The sequence below is a fragment of the Capsicum annuum genome, chromosome 3 (genome assembly GCF_002878395.1).
Source record: "Capsicum annuum cultivar UCD-10X-F1 chromosome 3, UCD10Xv1.1, whole genome shotgun sequence".
Taxonomy (NCBI): domain Eukaryota; kingdom Viridiplantae; phylum Streptophyta; class Magnoliopsida; order Solanales; family Solanaceae; genus Capsicum; species Capsicum annuum.
Window position 1 is genome coordinate 269,336,741 of NC_061113.1, and position 16,588 is coordinate 269,353,328.

At 35.7% G+C, this 16,588-nt stretch overlaps 2 protein-coding genes and 3 non-coding genes across 8 annotated transcripts; 2 read left to right on the forward strand and 3 right to left on the reverse strand.

Moving 5' to 3' along the window:
* Nucleotides 1-11: 11 nt before the first annotated feature.
* Nucleotides 12-91, reverse strand: LOC124897475. Its single transcript, XR_007054193.1, has one exon. It is a non-coding gene; the product is annotated as a small nucleolar RNA R38 (small nucleolar RNA).
* Nucleotides 92-160: 69 nt separating this feature from the next.
* On the reverse strand, nt 161-248 carry LOC124897487. The gene has a single exon (XR_007054204.1). It is a non-coding gene; the product is annotated as a small nucleolar RNA snoR64a (small nucleolar RNA).
* A 255-nt stretch (nt 249-503) lies between these two features.
* Nucleotides 504-595, reverse strand: LOC124897476. Its single transcript, XR_007054194.1, has one exon. It is a non-coding gene; the product is annotated as a small nucleolar RNA R38 (small nucleolar RNA).
* A 2,662-nt stretch (nt 596-3,257) lies between these two features.
* Nucleotides 3,258-9,558, forward strand: LOC107861592 (uncharacterized membrane protein At1g16860). Of its 3 annotated transcripts, XM_047410222.1 has the most exons (6): nt 3,511-3,825; nt 4,054-4,065; nt 4,209-5,140; nt 8,301-8,456; nt 8,706-8,917; nt 9,169-9,558. In XM_047410222.1, the coding sequence occupies exons 3-6, from the start codon at nt 4,241-4,243 to the stop codon at nt 9,359-9,361; spliced, it is 1,461 nt and encodes a 486-aa protein (XP_047266178.1). In that variant the 5' UTR covers nt 3,511-3,825; nt 4,054-4,065; nt 4,209-4,240; the 3' UTR covers nt 9,362-9,558. The 3 variants fall into 3 exon arrangements, with proteins under 3 accessions (XP_016562354.1, XP_047266178.1, XP_047266177.1); XM_016706868.2 differs by lacking the exon at nt 4,054-4,065 and having other exon boundaries at nt 3,258-3,831; nt 4,213-5,140; XM_047410221.1 differs by lacking the exon at nt 4,054-4,065 and having other exon boundaries at nt 3,511-3,830; nt 4,208-5,140.
* Nucleotides 9,559-9,689: 131 nt separating this feature from the next.
* On the forward strand, nt 9,690-16,004 carry LOC107861593 (kelch repeat-containing protein At3g27220). Of its 2 annotated transcripts, XM_016706869.2 has the most exons (7): nt 9,690-10,370; nt 10,467-10,652; nt 10,738-10,967; nt 11,549-11,719; nt 13,024-13,129; nt 14,419-14,625; nt 15,556-16,004. In XM_016706869.2, exons 1-7 carry the CDS (start codon nt 10,191-10,193, stop codon nt 15,721-15,723), a joined length of 1,248 nt encoding a protein of 415 aa, XP_016562355.2. In that variant the 5' UTR covers nt 9,690-10,190; the 3' UTR covers nt 15,724-16,004. The 2 variants fall into 2 exon arrangements, with proteins under 2 accessions (XP_016562355.2, XP_047266179.1); XM_047410223.1 differs by lacking the exon at nt 10,467-10,652 and having other exon boundaries at nt 9,951-10,370.
* Nucleotides 16,005-16,588: the final 584 nt, after the last annotated feature.

Here is a 16,588-nt window from a genome sequence, read left to right on the forward strand (position 1 = left end):
GGTTGTGATAGTGTCATGTCAGATCACAAGCATTCATCATAACGTATCAGACAGGGATAACTGTGAATTGCTTATCTCATCATCCATAACAAGTCAAGTTTAGTTTAAAAAAGGAAAGAAAAGGCACTCCAATTAAAGCAACAGAAAAAATAGGGAAGAAGCATCAGATCTTCCTATTCAGATGACGATCATAATACTCAAAAACGTGTAATTATGAGTATTCATCTCCGAATAACTCATCATCATATGCCAGCCTCCTCTACTGAATGTGTGACAAATAAAAAGGCTAGCTATGCATTAATGCCAAAACTATGAAAAATATGGAATAGGAAGAAAGCCTCAGACCGTCCTAGTCAGTGCCATAATCAACATCGAAGCTAGTCATAAAACTAACATCTCCGTGGCTATGTGGATAGCATCATAGGCAATAAATAAATTCCTTCCAAATGGTTGCTTTGCTCCAGTAAAAAAAAAAAAAACATTAATATCTACAGAAAGTATGGGGATGAGTCAGATAAGAAAGGAAAAAGTATCAGCAGATGAAGTAAATCAGACAGGGATAACTGTATAATTCCTTTGATCATCATTCCCATTCCCAAATATAATAATAATAGTATGAAAAACATGGGTTTACAAACCGTGAATGCATAGATGGATAATATACTGCTGCTGCTGCTGCGGAGGTGAAATTATTGTGTGTGTGAACGTATGTATATATAGAGAGAAAAACGAGGCTGCTGCCTCCTGCCTGCTGCCTTCCTTAGGGTTAGGGTTTAGGCTTGAGAACTGTGTTGGGCTGAAGCTGCACTACAATCTCAAATTGGGCTTTTACTCTTATATCATACAGACTTATAACCCCAATGTCTGAGGCCCCAAAAACTATGTAAAAACTTTCCAACTTTTCCGATTTTTAATGAGTTCTAACATTTTTTTCCATAATTATATTTAATTACATGATATTTCGAATTTTGATATTTGTGATACATATTTTTAATCTTGATGTATATGCATTGTGATACATTCGTAATTTAGTAGTTAGTTAAATAAGGAAGTAACTGATTTTCAATTACTTGAGGGAGTCAAATTAGTCGCAAATCGTGGTGTGAATACATTTCATTCCAGATGTATCATAATGATATATTGGGTAAAATTACTCAATACCCATTAAAAATTCAATCCCACAAAAAATAAATAGTTTACATATGTTAAATATACCAAACATTTATAAATAAATCAAAAATATGAATCACTATCACAAAGTGTATGTCATATGTATCACCAATATTCCAACAATAAATGTATCATGCTGGTAATGTATATAATTTTGATAACAGATTAACAACACCAATACATGTTTTTTATACAATTATATCAGTGTTATACATGTTGTTTCTCACGGGATAAAATGTATCAACGGTACTCGTATAAAATGTATCACAAAATTAAGTAAAATACCATACGTATCAATTGAAAAATATCCAAACTGAATGAGGGTGATGAAACTATTAAATAACCAAAAAAATATATTCATCAGCCTTAAAATTATGAAAAGAGTACACAAGTTCTTTATATGTATCTATATATGTATTAAATACATTTAATTTGATACATATGATTGATACATACGCTTATGTCTTGATGAGATTTTTATTCATATGTATCAAGAGTAAAATGGTAAATATGAAATTTTAAGTATTGTTTAAAAGGTAAGAGATTTGTGATAATAACGTTTCTTAGGTTTGTGACTTTGTGTAATTTTTTCTAAAAACTTCATTAGATATCCTATCCTATTTTGATCGCCCCATTTAAATAATACCACTTTTTTTTTTTATATATATATATATATATATATATACCCAATAAAACGCATGGTTGGACTTTAGTCAATTTGAACATGTATGATCGAGGATAGATTTATTTGAAAAATTAAAAGGATTTTAAACGGAATTTTAGATTTGTTGTTATTTTAATAAGTTGATGATTGAAGTTTGCTCTTTAAAATATGTGAAAATTATATTTCAAATTTGGGTCTATTTAGAGTAGATTCTAACGGCGGATAAACTTGCAATATTTTTTTTTAAAAAGCATACTAGTAACATGGTGACGCAAAATATGAATATTTGTGCATTTTTCTCCACATACTATTACTACATACTTGTGTTAGATCCTCAAAAAATACATTACTTTTATATTCAATAGATAGATCATATTACTAATAATTTATATTCAAATCAACACTATTCAACTATTGTACACTCTTGTGATTCAAACATTAATTAACATATTTCCTTAAGGACTTGGTGCCACAGCTCAATTAGTAATGATAATACCGTCACAGTAAATGCATCTCAGCTTGCTATTCATTTACCTAATACGATTTATTGATCGATTTAGCAGGATATTAGACCTTCTTTATATTGGGGGATAGATGGATTTAAAATTTTTTAAAAATTAAATTCAAATTATGTCCGTGACATGACCCTAGACGTTGGAGTTTGTGAAGTTAGAATGTTATAATTAGGCAAACTCATAATTCTTTTTTGTTTATTAGTGAATGTTAGAATGGGCCAAAAATATTTTAAAAGGATTTATGCCTTATATGTCAACTTCTTCTATTCGAGCAAAATGAAAAGTAAAGGAAAAAAAAAAAAAAAGAATGATGATGATTACACTTACTTTGCGTCCAAACCTAACCAAATCATTACTATAATTGAATATCAATGTTTTTCATGTGTGTAGTGAACTAGTCATTTTCTTTTTTATTTATTTAATATAGTTTTTCAATTATTTAAATATAGTGAGTCTTTTTTTAAGAAAAAAGAATTGAATACAGTACAAATATCTTGATGTACGAGATATTATTAATATGTCCAAGTGAAAAAATACTTAATATAATATCAAAATAATTAGCGCAGTATACTCATCAATTTTGGTATTTAAACTACCTAATTTGGAATGTCACATTCAAATTGAAATTCGAGCTAATAGATTGTGCGTCTCTATTTTTGAAATACACATTTTTGTCTGCTTCCTTGCTTGGTTGATGAATGTGTGCTCTCTTTTTTTTAATCGTTTTCTCTTTCTTTCCCTTTTAGCTTTATTTTCTTTTTAATGTATTATGTTGTTGACAATTATGTCATGACTAATTTGTGAATATATCATCACTAAAGTATTAACTCACGAATAAAATCAACAGGACACGAAATATTCTAATGCTAACTATAAACTCAACCTTATGAAGCTTTGCAATTATTTGTAAATCACGTTCATCACACTTAAATTTAAAAAGCAATGCAATTTTTTGTGTATTAATTAATTATAATATTCATCTCGTCTTTTATACATGTTAACAAAAAAATTATAGTAATGTTTATATGGATTTTAAATATAGTCAAGTAAATTTACGGTAGTGCTGGTTAAGCATAAAGTGGATGAAGTATGGTGTGTGTTCCATTTGGTTTAATGATTTGTGGTGAATAAATTGGTCACAGAGAAATAGTATAGTGTTGATGAGAGAAGCATTTAATTAAATTATGTATGCACTGCACTGCTAAAGTTAAAACTTGGTATGGGGTTAAAATAGAGAAGGGAAAGGGAAGTAGGTGAAAAAGGTGCGTCTGTGTGAGAGAGAGATTAGTGATCCCGTCGGTGTTACGCAGTGGGATTTTACTTTTGTAGTGGATATATATATTTCTATGATCCATTATTTACTGATGGAATTGACACAGGAGAGATAGTTGCGGGCGGCTGAGGAAAGAAGAATTGGCGATGGCGATGGCGATGACCTGAACTACGGACTCTTCTTCAACTCTCTCTCTCTCTCTCACTCAGGTTAGTTATTTTTATGGGGATCCCTCCCCTGCTCCCCATCTCCATCCCCATCCCCATCCCCATCCCCATCCCCATCACCATGTATGTATGTGTCATGTAACCTCTCTCTTTCTACTACTACTACTACTACACTGCACCCTCTGCTTTCTCTTCCATTTTCCCAAATCCCCCCTCATCTCCCTTTCCTCTCACTCCCCTTTCCTCTTCTTTCTCCAATTATAATCTCTCTCTCTCTCTGACCATGTTCATTTATCACTACATTCTAATTGTTATGTCCTTTACTGTGAATTTTGAACACGTTGCTTCCCATATCTGATCTCACTACCAAATGTACAATGCTAATTTAAACTAAACTCACTGAATTTGAATTGTGTGTGTCAGACTTGTACGCTTGGGAACAAAGGATTTAATGGGTTCTAGATTCCCATCTCACCAGCTCAGCAATGGCCTTTACGTCTCAGGCCGCCCTGAGCAGCCCAAAGAAAAAACCCCAACGATCACCTCTGCCCCCATGCCTTATACGGGTGGCGACATTAAAAAGTCGGGAGAACTTGGGAAAATGTTTGATATCCCCGTCGATGGATCCAAATCCAGGAAATCTGGACCCATAACAAGTGCACCTTCAAGGACTGGATTATATACTGCTGCCTCCTCACATTCGGGCCCTATCAATTCTAATGTTGCTGCTAGGACGAGCTACTCAACCTCAGGTCCCATAGCATCCTCAGGGGTCCCTGCTTCTGTTTCTACAAAGAAATCTAATTCTGGACCGCTTAGCAAGCACGGCGAGCCTATAAAAAAGTCATCTGGTCCTCAATCTGGTGGAGTGACGCCAACTGGACGCCAAAACTCAGGTCCTCAACCACCAATTCTCCCTGCAACTGGTCTTATTACTTCGGGTCCCATCTCTTCTGGGCCTCTGAATTCCTCTGGAGCCCCAAGAAAGGTCTCGGGTCCGTTAGACTCAATGGGGTCAGCCAAGATTCATGGCCCTTCCACTGTTAACAACCAGGCTGTGACCACTCTCAGTCAAAATGATGTGTATTCCTTCAAGAGGAGCTTCCCTAAACCCATCCTGTGGGCAATGATTTTGTTATTTGTGATGGGCTTTATTGCTGGGGGATTTATTCTTGCAGCCGTGCACAATGCTATTTTGCTGATTGTGGTTGTGGTTCTATTTGGCATTGTTGCTGTGTTGTTCGTATGGAACTCTTGCTGGGGTGGAAGTGCTATAGTTGGTTTTGTTACCCGCTATCCAGATTCTCAATTAAGAACAGCAAAAAATGGTGAATATGTCAAGGTTTCTGGGGTACGTATTTTCTCCCTAATATGATGATATCTTGCTTCTTACCGTTTAATTTTTTTCTCTTTTTGAATCTTATATTATGCCAATTAGAGATGTTCACATGTCGTGTATGTCTATTTTAGCTACAATGATAGCTATATAAAAATGAGCCTAGCTCATATCTTAATTTTGTTATATTAGGATCTTGCAATCATTTCAGGTTAGTTTCACTTTACCCCCTGAAATTTTGCAAGAGGAACACAATGTTATAAACTGTAGATATATATAGTCCACTTCCATGCTATGCATTTTCTGTCGAGTTTGGGGATGTTTAATGAGTGACTAAGTAAAATGAGTAAAGGTTGTTCTTAATAGATTGTAAATGGCGATAGGTCATTTATGATAATACAAATCCATCTGGTTTTGGTAAATTGATTTTAACGTTGAGCTCTTCTATAAATGATCTCTATCTATCACTAGTAGTTGGTGGAGAATATAAACATGACATTTGCATTGGTTTTTCCAAAATAAATAAATAAATAATTACTCTCCATGTCACTGCGTCTGCTTTTCTCCACCCTTGCCGTCTTCGATCCTTGCTGAAGAGATTTTGTAGAATTTTTAGCTAAAAACACTTGTTTGGCAAGCATTATGTTTCGTTGGAAATGTTTTCGCCGTTTTATCTTATGGAATTTATTATCTTACTAACACATGACATGACACATATATCTAAAAGTGGAAATTTTCTTTAATCTTTCTTCTGTTTATAAGAAATGTTGATCAAAGATATAGGCTAGAGCTCAATATAAACGTTAAAAGAAGTGTTTATATTTGTGAATTGTGATTTCATTAATATTTTCTTAATTTTCATATGTATATACCTACCAAAAAAACATTATTTTAAAATTTATTAATGTTTCACATTGCAAATAATTTTACTGGTTTTATTTAAAAATACATTACGTTTGACTTGCTTTTTAATTACTCAAAAAGTTTGTTTAAAACCTTGTCGTCCCCGTTGGACGCCACCAAAGATGGTTGCCTGATTCGCTCTTCTGTTTCTCTTTTTCGCTCTTCTGTTTCTCTTTTTTGTTCTGTTTTCTTACCTTCCAATCTTTTGCTTTTACTGGTGCTCGTTGACTTTTGTTATTGGACTTCGTTAAGTGATTTTCTTTGCTCAACTAAAATTTTTAGTGAAAAGTGAAAAGTACATTTCAAATTTAGTGTTTCAATATGCTTTGAAGAGAAATTACGAAGGAAAATGGAAAAGTTAAATATTGATGTAGTTTGATTTATACTATTTTTATGTACCCACTCATTGAAAAATATTATTTGCTTTAAAATATGAACACCTACACAACTGGCCAAACCCTCTTTCTTAGGAGTCAATCGTTGCCCTTTCCATTTGTTCCCTTGGTGATTTGGAGGTGGTGGGTGTAGGCTACCTCTTCTGTAGTTTATACCTATATGATGTGCTTAGGTAAGAAAATCTATTGAGAGATAACACTTGATATGTGTTCTTCAAGAGGCAACTTCACCTTTTCACCTTCCCAAATACTTTTTGTTCATATTCAAAAATTGTTACTCTGGTGCAACTAAATTTGACAATTTCCGGCCTTTGAGGGACATGATGGCCGCAATAGCATGGTCTGTTGAAGTTAGGAGAACTACAACTTGGGGAATGTAGATGGGGTTCATTGGTGATGACTAGATGGCTTGGATGGTGGTCTGCAGTAGACGAGAAGTAGCACATGACCGCTGCGTAATGGTGTTGGCACTTGGCAGCACTTTTGGTAGTTATTTTCTTTTCCTTTTCTGGAAAGAGTTTATTCGGTATTTGCATATGGGTTGCTCATGAGCAGCTGCTGTGATTTCAGTGGCTATTATGATGGCTGCTGTGGTAGTTTGTGCACTATGGAAGTACCTCTAAGTGGTGAGGGTTATTAACGAGGACATGGGTGAAAGATGGTGAGGTGGTGCAATCAGGTGGTATGCTGCTGGGATCATGGCGTTGGGGTACGGTTTTTTTTTGTGGGTAAATGTATGTGGAACATGCTTAAATTGTTGAATTGTTTTTGCTTTTGGGGATTATTGAGCTCTTGCCTTTTTATGAGTCCCAAATGCCAGGGAGACTTACGGGAAACGAAATTGTAGGTATCAGTTAAAGTCAGCATCACTTATCTCTGGAATATCATTAGATGCAAAGGATCTACTCTATGTTACAGTTGATGGATTGCGTAATTCTGGCACTGTGTTGAAGCAATTTTTTTTCCTACTAACAATTCATTTGATGCTGCAAAAAGATAAGAGCTTCACATCAAGGACCTATTTCCTTTTCTTTGGGTGACTTTGGGTTCAACTGTTTGCTATTATATGAAAGTTTGATACATTGTTGTTGATGCTCAAGCTCTTATTTTTCTGAAAGAAAACTAATTAGAAAACAGCATGGCAGTGTGCATCCTTCTCACTCACGCATGCTATTTGTAAGCAAATGGATAGAATATCATCACTTAGGATCTGGTGCGTGGTATAGAAGTTTGATGTAGTTGCACCATTCTCATATCCATTACCGGAACTCGCTTTTCTTCAACAGCTTTGCTTCGTTTGCTTCTTGTTAGCAATACTAGTTTGTAGCCTGCATCTACGTGGAATACAAGCTTTGCCAGTGAACCCAATCTGAGCCTCTGTTGGAGTTTTTTTTCCTTTTTCCAGTCCCATCAATTTTTGGCATGAAAATTTGAAGTCTTTTGCACTAAATAATTTGTTATAGCAGGGATTCTCCAAGTATCACCATCCGTCATTAGGCAAGTGGTAGTCTTTCTTAAGTTGTCATAATTGTATTTCTTGTGTTTGCCTTTCTAATCTTCTATGTCTATCTACCTACTAGAAAATTGATTTTGCTTCCATCGTTTCTTATCAGCTCTGCAATGGCCTGTTCTGTGATCAGCTCTAATTCTTGAACAAATTTTGGATTAAGTGAAACTCTTATGTTATCTGAAGTTGCTAAGGTAGAACTGTGGGATATTGGTTGTCTTTTTATGGAATAAAGCTATCATTGCTATTTTGTCCAAAGTGATTTTTTAACATATGAACATTGAGATTCTTCTGTTCAACAATTACTTTTCCTGTTGTTGATTGACATCTGTCTAAACTACAAGTGTCATAATACTCTATTTTCATGAAGGTGGTGACTTGTGGAAACGTGCCTCTTGAATCTTCATTCCAAAAAGTTCCTAGGTGTGTCTATACTTCTACAAGTTTATACGAGTATCGAGGATGGGATTCAAAAGCTGCAAATCCTACTCACCGGCGTTTTACATGGGGCCTCAGATCTTCAGAAGTGAGTTTGCTAGACAGATCCCTTATCCTTGTTATCCTGTTTAGGTTTCTCAAATACCTGTAACTGTCTCATATTGAAAGAGATGATCTGCTGGCTCCTAATTCAAAGTTGAAGGTTCTCATGGCGATGCTGGATTCAGTCTTAGGACCCCAGATTAAAGATATCTCATTGTTTGGATGGTCTATGAAATTTTTATAAATATTTATTTTTCTTTGCTGACTTGATTTCTTTGTCCGTGCTGTTTTGCAGAGACATGTGGTTGACTTTTATATCTCCGATTTCCAGTCGGGGTTAAGAGCATTGGTTAAGACTGGCTATGGTGCAAAGGTGACTCCTTATGTAGATGAGTCGATAGTTGTTGATGTGGATCCTTTGAATGGTGAGTTATCTCCAGAATTTATCAGGTGGTTGAGAGAAAGAAATCTTTCAAGTGATGATCGTATAATGCGACTGAAGGAAGGGTAGGAGTCTTCTCCCTTCTCATTCTCTACTTGTTTGCTTTTGTTCCAATTGCTCCGAGGTGGTTAAGTTTGATGCCAGTGTAGCTTGCTGACAGAGACTTTTTCTTTACTTTCTAGCAGCAGTTGCGGAAGAATTAACTAAATATATTTGTACCATTTGCTGAATTGTCTATGCTGTATCCCGCCTGATGTGTGCTAGGTGGTGGGAGATGTTCATTAAGATGTGTATTTGGTCTTTTTTTTTTGGATAGGTATATCAAAGAAGGAAGCACAGTGAGCGTGATTGGAGTGGTTCAGAGGAATGAGAACGTGCTTATGATTGTCCCTCCTCCTGAGCCATTTACAACAGGGTGCCAGTGGCTGAAATGCATATTTCCTGCTAGCCTCGAGGGCATTGTGTTGAGATGTGAAGATGCGTCAAAAGTTGATGCTATACCAGTATGATAGGTGGTGGTTATGTTCGACATACTTAGGATGGATGTATGTGATGTTAGGTTAAAGATGTTTATTGTGGAGAGAGAGGTATCTGAAAATAGTTTGTGTTTCATTTCCTGTATAGTTAAACTAAATATGACAATACATTTCTTGTAATAGAGAGAATGATGATTAGATGGAAATGTTTGAGCCGTTGTGATTACTAATATACAATCCCTGTTGAAATCACAAGAAGAAAGGTGGTGATAAACCGGCGATACCTTTGGCCTCCCCTCAATTTAGGGCTCTTTGCTTCATTTTGACAAAAAAGAAAATTCCCAATCTAACCTCAGCTTACAAAGTAGAATGCGAATTTGGACTACCAAGTCATGTATATAAATATGATTTATTCTCTTTTGTTAAATGACATTGAGTAATGTGCCACAAAGTTAAAATTTTAGTACTCAATTGTACTAGTATTCTCCTCTCTATTTTTATTTATTTTTTAAAAAATATTAGTGAATTATTGAGGTATTTATTGATATATTAAAATAAGTAAATTATTAATTTTTTTTTTCTTTTCAAATTTAGCCATTAATTTTTAAAAAGGTCTTATTGTGTTATGTGTCGGGAGTATTATATTATTAAATGATTTGGAGCATACAAATTTTTAAGAGTGTTTTAGACGATGGGATGAATAAGGAAGGAATTGATTTGGGTTGGAGATGTAGTGACGGCGAAGAACTTAAAAAGGAAAGTGACATAAATACCGGGTGTTGAGATTGGGGAAAAGTGAATAATAATAATAATAATAGGGTACCGAGAGGAAGAAGAGAGGAGATCTGGGGAATGAGATGAGATGAGAATAGGCAAGGCAAGTAATAGTAGCAGCAGCAGGAGCAAGTTGTTTTTTCTGTGTGTGTCCCTCTTAGCTGCCTTTCTTATTCTAGATCTGCTTTGGGCTTCCTCTTCCAACTGGGCACCATTCCCTGCCTCCAATGTTCTCTTCTTCCCTGATCGCATCCTTCCCCTTCCCAAGGTAACTAAACTAAGCTAACTGACTAACTAGAGATATATAGTATCTCACTCTATTTGCTTTCCTCTCAATTTGTTTATATATTCATATGGTGATTAGGCGACAAAGGAGGAGAAGAGTAACAAAAAAGGAGAGAGGATTTTATCAGCTACCTTTGCTGATTTGGCCGCACCACTATTGAACTGGGAGAAGATGGCTACATCACCTGTCCCTCGTCTTGATGGTGCTGCTATCCAGATCAATGACCTTCTTTTCGTCTTTGCTGGTTATGGAACCATTGATCATGTCCGTTGTCCCCCCCCCCCCCCCCTTTTTCCTTTATATCGATCGATACAACTTCATTTTTATTTCTTTTTTCATTATGTAACAGGTTCACTCGCATGTCGATATCTACAATTTCACGGCCAACTCATGGGGAGGAACATTTGATATGCCCAAAGAAATGGCTCATTCGCACTTGGGTATGGTAACGGATGGCAGATACATTTATGTTGTTACTGGCCAATACGGTCCTCAGTGCCGCGGTCCTACTGCCCGCAATTTTGTTCTTGACACCAAAACCAAGCAATGGCAGGACTTGCCTCCTTTACCAGTCCCAAGGTATTCTATTTGGTACCCCTCAATACTATCTTCTCTACCTAGTACTTGTTTTTTGCCCCTTGCTGTCATCAAAATGGAAATCTAGATTTTGTTTTTAAGTTTTAACATCAGCAAATTGTCTTTTCCGCTACTTTAAACCATCTGTTTTGGAAGATTTGGTACTAATTGCTGTTGCAATGCTAAATTCAGTAAGAATGTAAGATGATGACTACCTTTGATAGTTGTTCATAAAACTGCTGCTACGTAAGAGAGGTCCGTTCCAGAAACTAGCATTTGCCTACAGTATATTCAGTTTGTGTAAACAGCTCTTCTACTTATTAGCACTACTTTTCCTTGACGCGCGGGGGTTGGCTATTGCTTGACTCCTCAAAGTCCTTATTTTTCTAGATCTTTTCAAAGCTTCCATTAAGTTTGAACTCTAAGTCGCCATGGAATTTCTGCTAGCTTTAGAAGGCAGTGTGCATTGACTGAACAATGAACATACTATATTGATTTTGAGATACTTGACTAGATAAGGCTACTGTAATATGTTTAAGTTTTATGTCAAATTGTATATACTTGTTAATGAGCTTGAATCTCAGGTATGCACCTGCAACACAGCTCTGGAGAGGCAGACTTCATGTAATGGGTGGGAGCAAAGAGAATCGACATACCCCAGGATTAGAGCATTGGAGTATTGCTGTTAAAGATGGAAAAGCTTTAGAAACGGAGTGGCGTACTGAGATACCCATTCCTCGTGGTGGACCTCACAGGTATTTGGCTGATTTCATGCAAATATTATTTAACATAAATAATATATATGCGCTAGATTACATAAGGGAAATCTTGATGGGAAGTCTGAGGTGTTCATCTTAGAAAAAACGAATGTTACACCTGAAAGAAACATTACTTTGGATAATATGCTTTAGTTCAGTATAAAGCAGCTAGTGAATAGTAACTGGGTTCTAGGAGCTTTAAATACATAATGAGGAATGAGTTTTTCCTACTAATCTTTTTTTGAGATCTTTTTTTTTTTTTTTAAATCAAAAAAAGATTAGTAGGAAGCAGTTTAAAAAAAAAAGGATTAGTAGGAAAACTCATTTCTCATTGTGTATTTAAATGAGAACTTTGGCTGTTTAGTGATAACATGAATGAGAAATTAGTGATAGTTCCTCTTTGTAGTTGGTTTGAAATTCACAAGACTGCAGTTATTTGTTGGGAAAACATGGATAAGGAGGAAGTCGCATGCCACAAAAACTCATTTTTCATTTTGTATTTAAATGAGAACTTTGGCAGTTTAGTGACAACATGGATGAGAAAATAGTGATAGCTCCTCGCGTAGTTGGTGTGACATTCACACGAGTGCAGTTATTTGTTGGGATAACATGGATGAGGAGGAAGTTGCATGCCACACTTTCTTTTATATTGAGGGTGATATTGTGATGTTGATAGTTTGTGTTGTTTAGTTCTCCAGCTTGTCCTTTCAGTTTCAACAGAATGATGCTTTCTTTGTTCTTTTGGATTGGAATTGGTTTAAGATAGTCTGGTACTCTTGATAACTCTTTTGTGTATCTAGCTGTTCTTGTCTGGTTTTTGTTAGATGCTTGTGAGATGCCCTTTTTTGTGCTTTGGGCTGGGATAGATGTCTGCAAATTGTTAAGGCTGAGGAGGGGAAGAGAGGAATAGTTGAGAAAAATTTCTGTGCTTGGGGTCCTTTAGAATAGGTACATGAATCGGATTTGTATTTCTCACATGAAGATGTAGAAGGAGGAGGTGTAAGGCATGGAATTTGGTCCCTCGTGTGGATGTGGTTGGGTTATTTGGAATGAGAGGAATAGGAGAGCTTTGAGGGGGTTGAGTCAAGTTTTTCTCAAGTGAACCCATAAAACCCCTAGTTGTATAGAAAAATGGGTGGACTTTGTAGAGAATCCGATTTTGTAGATTCTTTGCCTTTTGTTTTTTTCTTTGTATATGACCAACTCGGCCTTGTTTATGAATGAAATACACTTACCTTATCCAAAAAAATAAAAAAAAAAAAAGAAAAAAAGTAACTGCACTTGCTGGAATTTTTATGCAGGGCCTGTGTTGTGTTTGATGATCGACTTTATGTCCTTGGTGGTCAAGAGGGTGATTTTATGGCTAAACCTGGATCACCTATTTTCAAATGTTCACGTAGAAACGAGGTAATCGAACCGTGGCTTGGTGGTTGTAATATTTGTGTTAGTTAAGGACATTTCTTTAATGAAGTACCAAGGATGTACTATAAAAATACAAACAAGGGATCACAACATTGCTGTTCCAGTTATATCCCCAAAATTTCCTGAAAATCAAAATACTGAGACCAGTTTTATATCATTTTACTCCTACACCAAAAGTAGTTCTGTTGGCATCTTATTTTTATAAAAGAAATACTCCCTCCGTTTCAAAATGAATGACCTACTTTCCTTTTTAGTCCGTTTAAAAAAGAATGACCCCTCTCCTTTTTTGGCAATGCTTTAATTTCAACTTTCCACATTGCATGTTTAGGACCACAAGATCACAGGGCATTTTGGTACATTTGACACAACTTTAATTTAAGGCCATAAGATTGAAAAGTCATCTTTATTTTCTTTAACTTTGTGCCAAGTCAAAGCAGGTCATTCTTTTTGAAACGGGGATAGTATAAGTTTTCTTGACCTTCAAAGTATCTCTTGTTCCTCTTCAACCAATCTGTAAGTCGTATATTGGCTAACAAATTTAAAACGTTATGTTGCAGTTAAGCATTAGCATTCATAGCTCCTTTTATGGGATTCAATTTTGCTTTGTGTGGAAAAACTTGGCCTGTATGTTTTTCTCATTTGGGTGTCAATAGTCATAAGGTCATATTTGCCTTTTCTAATGTTATTAATTAAAGAAAGAGGACATTCTTAACTAGTTGGTTCCTTGGTCTGCTATACCAGCAACAATTGAAGGCTATTACCAATGTCAAATTGATATAATCATTCTCATCTTTGTTCTCTACTAACCAGATTCTTTGCAAATTGAAAAACACTCTAGACAACAGATGAAAACTGGAAGAACTTTTGGGGATTGATAAAAGCAGATTAAGAGCCTGTTTGGATAAGTCAAAAGCCAGAAGTTAGGATTTCTAACTTATGGCTTGTGCTTATTTTTGTTATTTTGGCTTAAAAACAAGGATAAGTCAAAAGCCAGAAGTTAGGATTTCTAACTTATGGCTTGTGCTTATTTTTGTTATTTTGGCTTAAAAACAAGTGCTTAAAAGCACTTTTTTATTTCACTCGGGTGAACTACTACAAAATTGCGTAAAAGCTATTTTGGCTTTTTCACTTAAAATAAGCCAATCCAAGCAGGGTCTAAGTTCTGTACACCCAACGTACTGAGAATTGGAGCTGCTGTAGGGGTTGAGACTTGAGAGTGTGGTTTACTCTAATGTCGTTTTGGCTTAATATGACTATGGTGCCTGACTTTACAGGTTGTATATGATGATGTTTACATGTTAGATGATAACATGACATGGAAAGTGTTGCCTCCCATGCCAAAGCCAGATTCCCATATAGAGTTCGCTTGGGCTATTGTCAACAGGTCTCTTGTGATTGTTGGAGGAACTACTGATAAGCACCCAAATACCAAAAAGATGACCCTCGTTGGGGAAATATTCCAGTTTCAATTCGATACACTGGTATTGTTTCTAATCTTCTACAAACTAATGGTGTGTATTTTGTCTTAGAATTTAGTGCTGACTCACTTCTGCTTTCATCTGCTTAGCTTAGTAGATACATCAGACTGCGTGATTTGCTTAGACTAATCCGCTCATTTCAATTTATGTTCACTCTTTACAAAAGGTACACAAGGGATCTAGAGTGTCTTACTAGGATCTTGTTGCTACCTTCCCCACAAGTCTTCTATAGGTCTATTGGAGGGCAACTGTTCAAACTTCAAAACATGGTGTAGCGGTTAAAAATCATCCTTTAGCCCTTTCTTTCCTCAGGATAAGTTGTAACTCATCAAAGATATGCCTGAATGTGGCTATCTATTCCAATTCCAATTTGTGTCCCACATAGATAGAATCCACACAAACAGAACAAATAAAACCCAGATTGAGATTTCAACAATGCCTTTAAATCGGTCCTCAAATTTAACATTAATGCAAGATAAATTAAAATGGCTATGCAAGTGCAGATTCTTATTTTTTATTTTTTTTAACAAATTACATGGACCTCTTTCTCTTCTTATCAATCTTTTGAACGGTCTGCATGTCAGTGATGTTCGCTGTCTCGACAAATACTCTGCCCTGGAATCTTAGCTTCACATTTTTACCTTAGTATCATCAGTCTCAGCAAATCTCTTTGACCACTTTGGGCATGCAGTTACACCCTGACTCTGCCAGCATGTAGAGATTAGGTATTGCCATGATAGACTCTGTTCTTTTCACAACACAGATTGATGTTAAACAACTGATATATTTAAGTCTCCACTTTATTATTGTACTAAGTCAAAATGGAGGTAAATGAAGATAGTTAACATGGTGTGATTCTTGAAATTGACATGTTTCTTATGAGCTTGTTTTTGTATTCTTAGTTCTTTACCTGCTGGTTTTGATCCAATGCAGACATGGAAAGTTTTAGGCAAGCTTCCTTACCGTGTAAAAACAACTCTTGTTGGCTTCTGGAACGGATGGCTGTACTTCACATCAGGACAAAGAGACAAAGGACCGGATGATCCATCACCAAGGAAGGTCATTGGAGAGATGTGGAGAACTAAACTTAATTTGCTATGAGCTCATAGTTTTACTTCAAATTCTGGCTAATATAGAAAATTACAGTGTAAATTAATGCAGGTGCTTTCTGTTATTCCTCTCTTTTTTCTTCGTTTTGCGTGCAATTTATTTTTGGTCCAGCCTCATTTTGCACTGTTGGAACCCAACTATCAACTATCAAGAGGAGAGTGTGCAGTGTTACATTCTTTTAGCTTCAGTTGTAACGTTACATGTAGCTGAAGTAATGCCTTGCACTTCAATTCATTGATTTTCCCTATCGAAATTGATATATTTTTAAAATACGATTCTCCTTTTTTACTTCTTTTTTCTGTCTGTTTGTTTGTTTCTTGAAATTGACTAGGAAAGCAATTAGTCACAAGGGTTTCGATCATTTACAGATCTAGACATAACTGTCAAAGCTAAATCAACCATGGTCAAAAACTAAAGACCACTTTTTACGGGGCTCATTTTTGTTAAGACTTTCTTGTGAGGGTGAAAAAGATTTAAGACCAACCAATCTTTAGAGTTGACCCTAATATTTGAGGGCAAAAACTAAAAAGTAAAGGCCACCTCCAATATATAAGGACAATCCGTGCAAAACTTTGAGATATTAAATGTGTAAAGTCTAATATGTAACCCATAATATGGTAATCTTTCCTCCTCTATTCGAAGTTTAGTTGTTAATGTATAATTAGTTGTTACATCTAGTTCTAATATAGGTATAATTGGCAGTCCAACCGGCGTGAATTTTCCTAGTTCAACAATACGGACATGGAAACAACCAGCCCTTGGCCTAGTTCTACTCAAATTGCACTTCCTAATTGAGGTTATAAACTATAACGATGGATTGATTATTTAACAAATTACTAGCTAATATACTATTTCA

What these genes read in the sequence shown, in the direction of transcription:
- LOC107861593 (XM_016706869.2), top strand. Translation starts at nt 10,191, where the DNA reads ATGAGAATAGGCAAGGCAAGTAATAGTAGCAGCAGCAGGAGCAAGTTG. An exon ending in GTTATGGAACCATTGATCAT is followed by an intron (nt 10,653 to 10,737) that starts GTCCGTTGTCCC and finishes ATTATGTAACAG; the next exon opens with GTTCACTCGCATGTCGATAT. An exon ending in AGTTTCAATTCGATACACTG is followed by an intron (nt 14,626 to 15,555) that starts GTATTGTTTCTA and finishes GATCCAATGCAG; the next exon opens with ACATGGAAAGTTTTAGGCAA.
- LOC107861592 (XM_016706868.2), top strand. Translation starts at nt 4,241, where the DNA reads ATGGGTTCTAGATTCCCATCTCACCAGCTCAGCAATGGCCTTTACGTC. An exon ending in GGGGCCTCAGATCTTCAGAA is followed by an intron (nt 8,457 to 8,705) that starts GTGAGTTTGCTA and finishes GCTGTTTTGCAG; the next exon opens with AGACATGTGGTTGACTTTTA. An exon ending in ATAATGCGACTGAAGGAAGG is followed by an intron (nt 8,918 to 9,168) that starts GTAGGAGTCTTC and finishes TTTTTTGGATAG; the next exon opens with GTATATCAAAGAAGGAAGCA.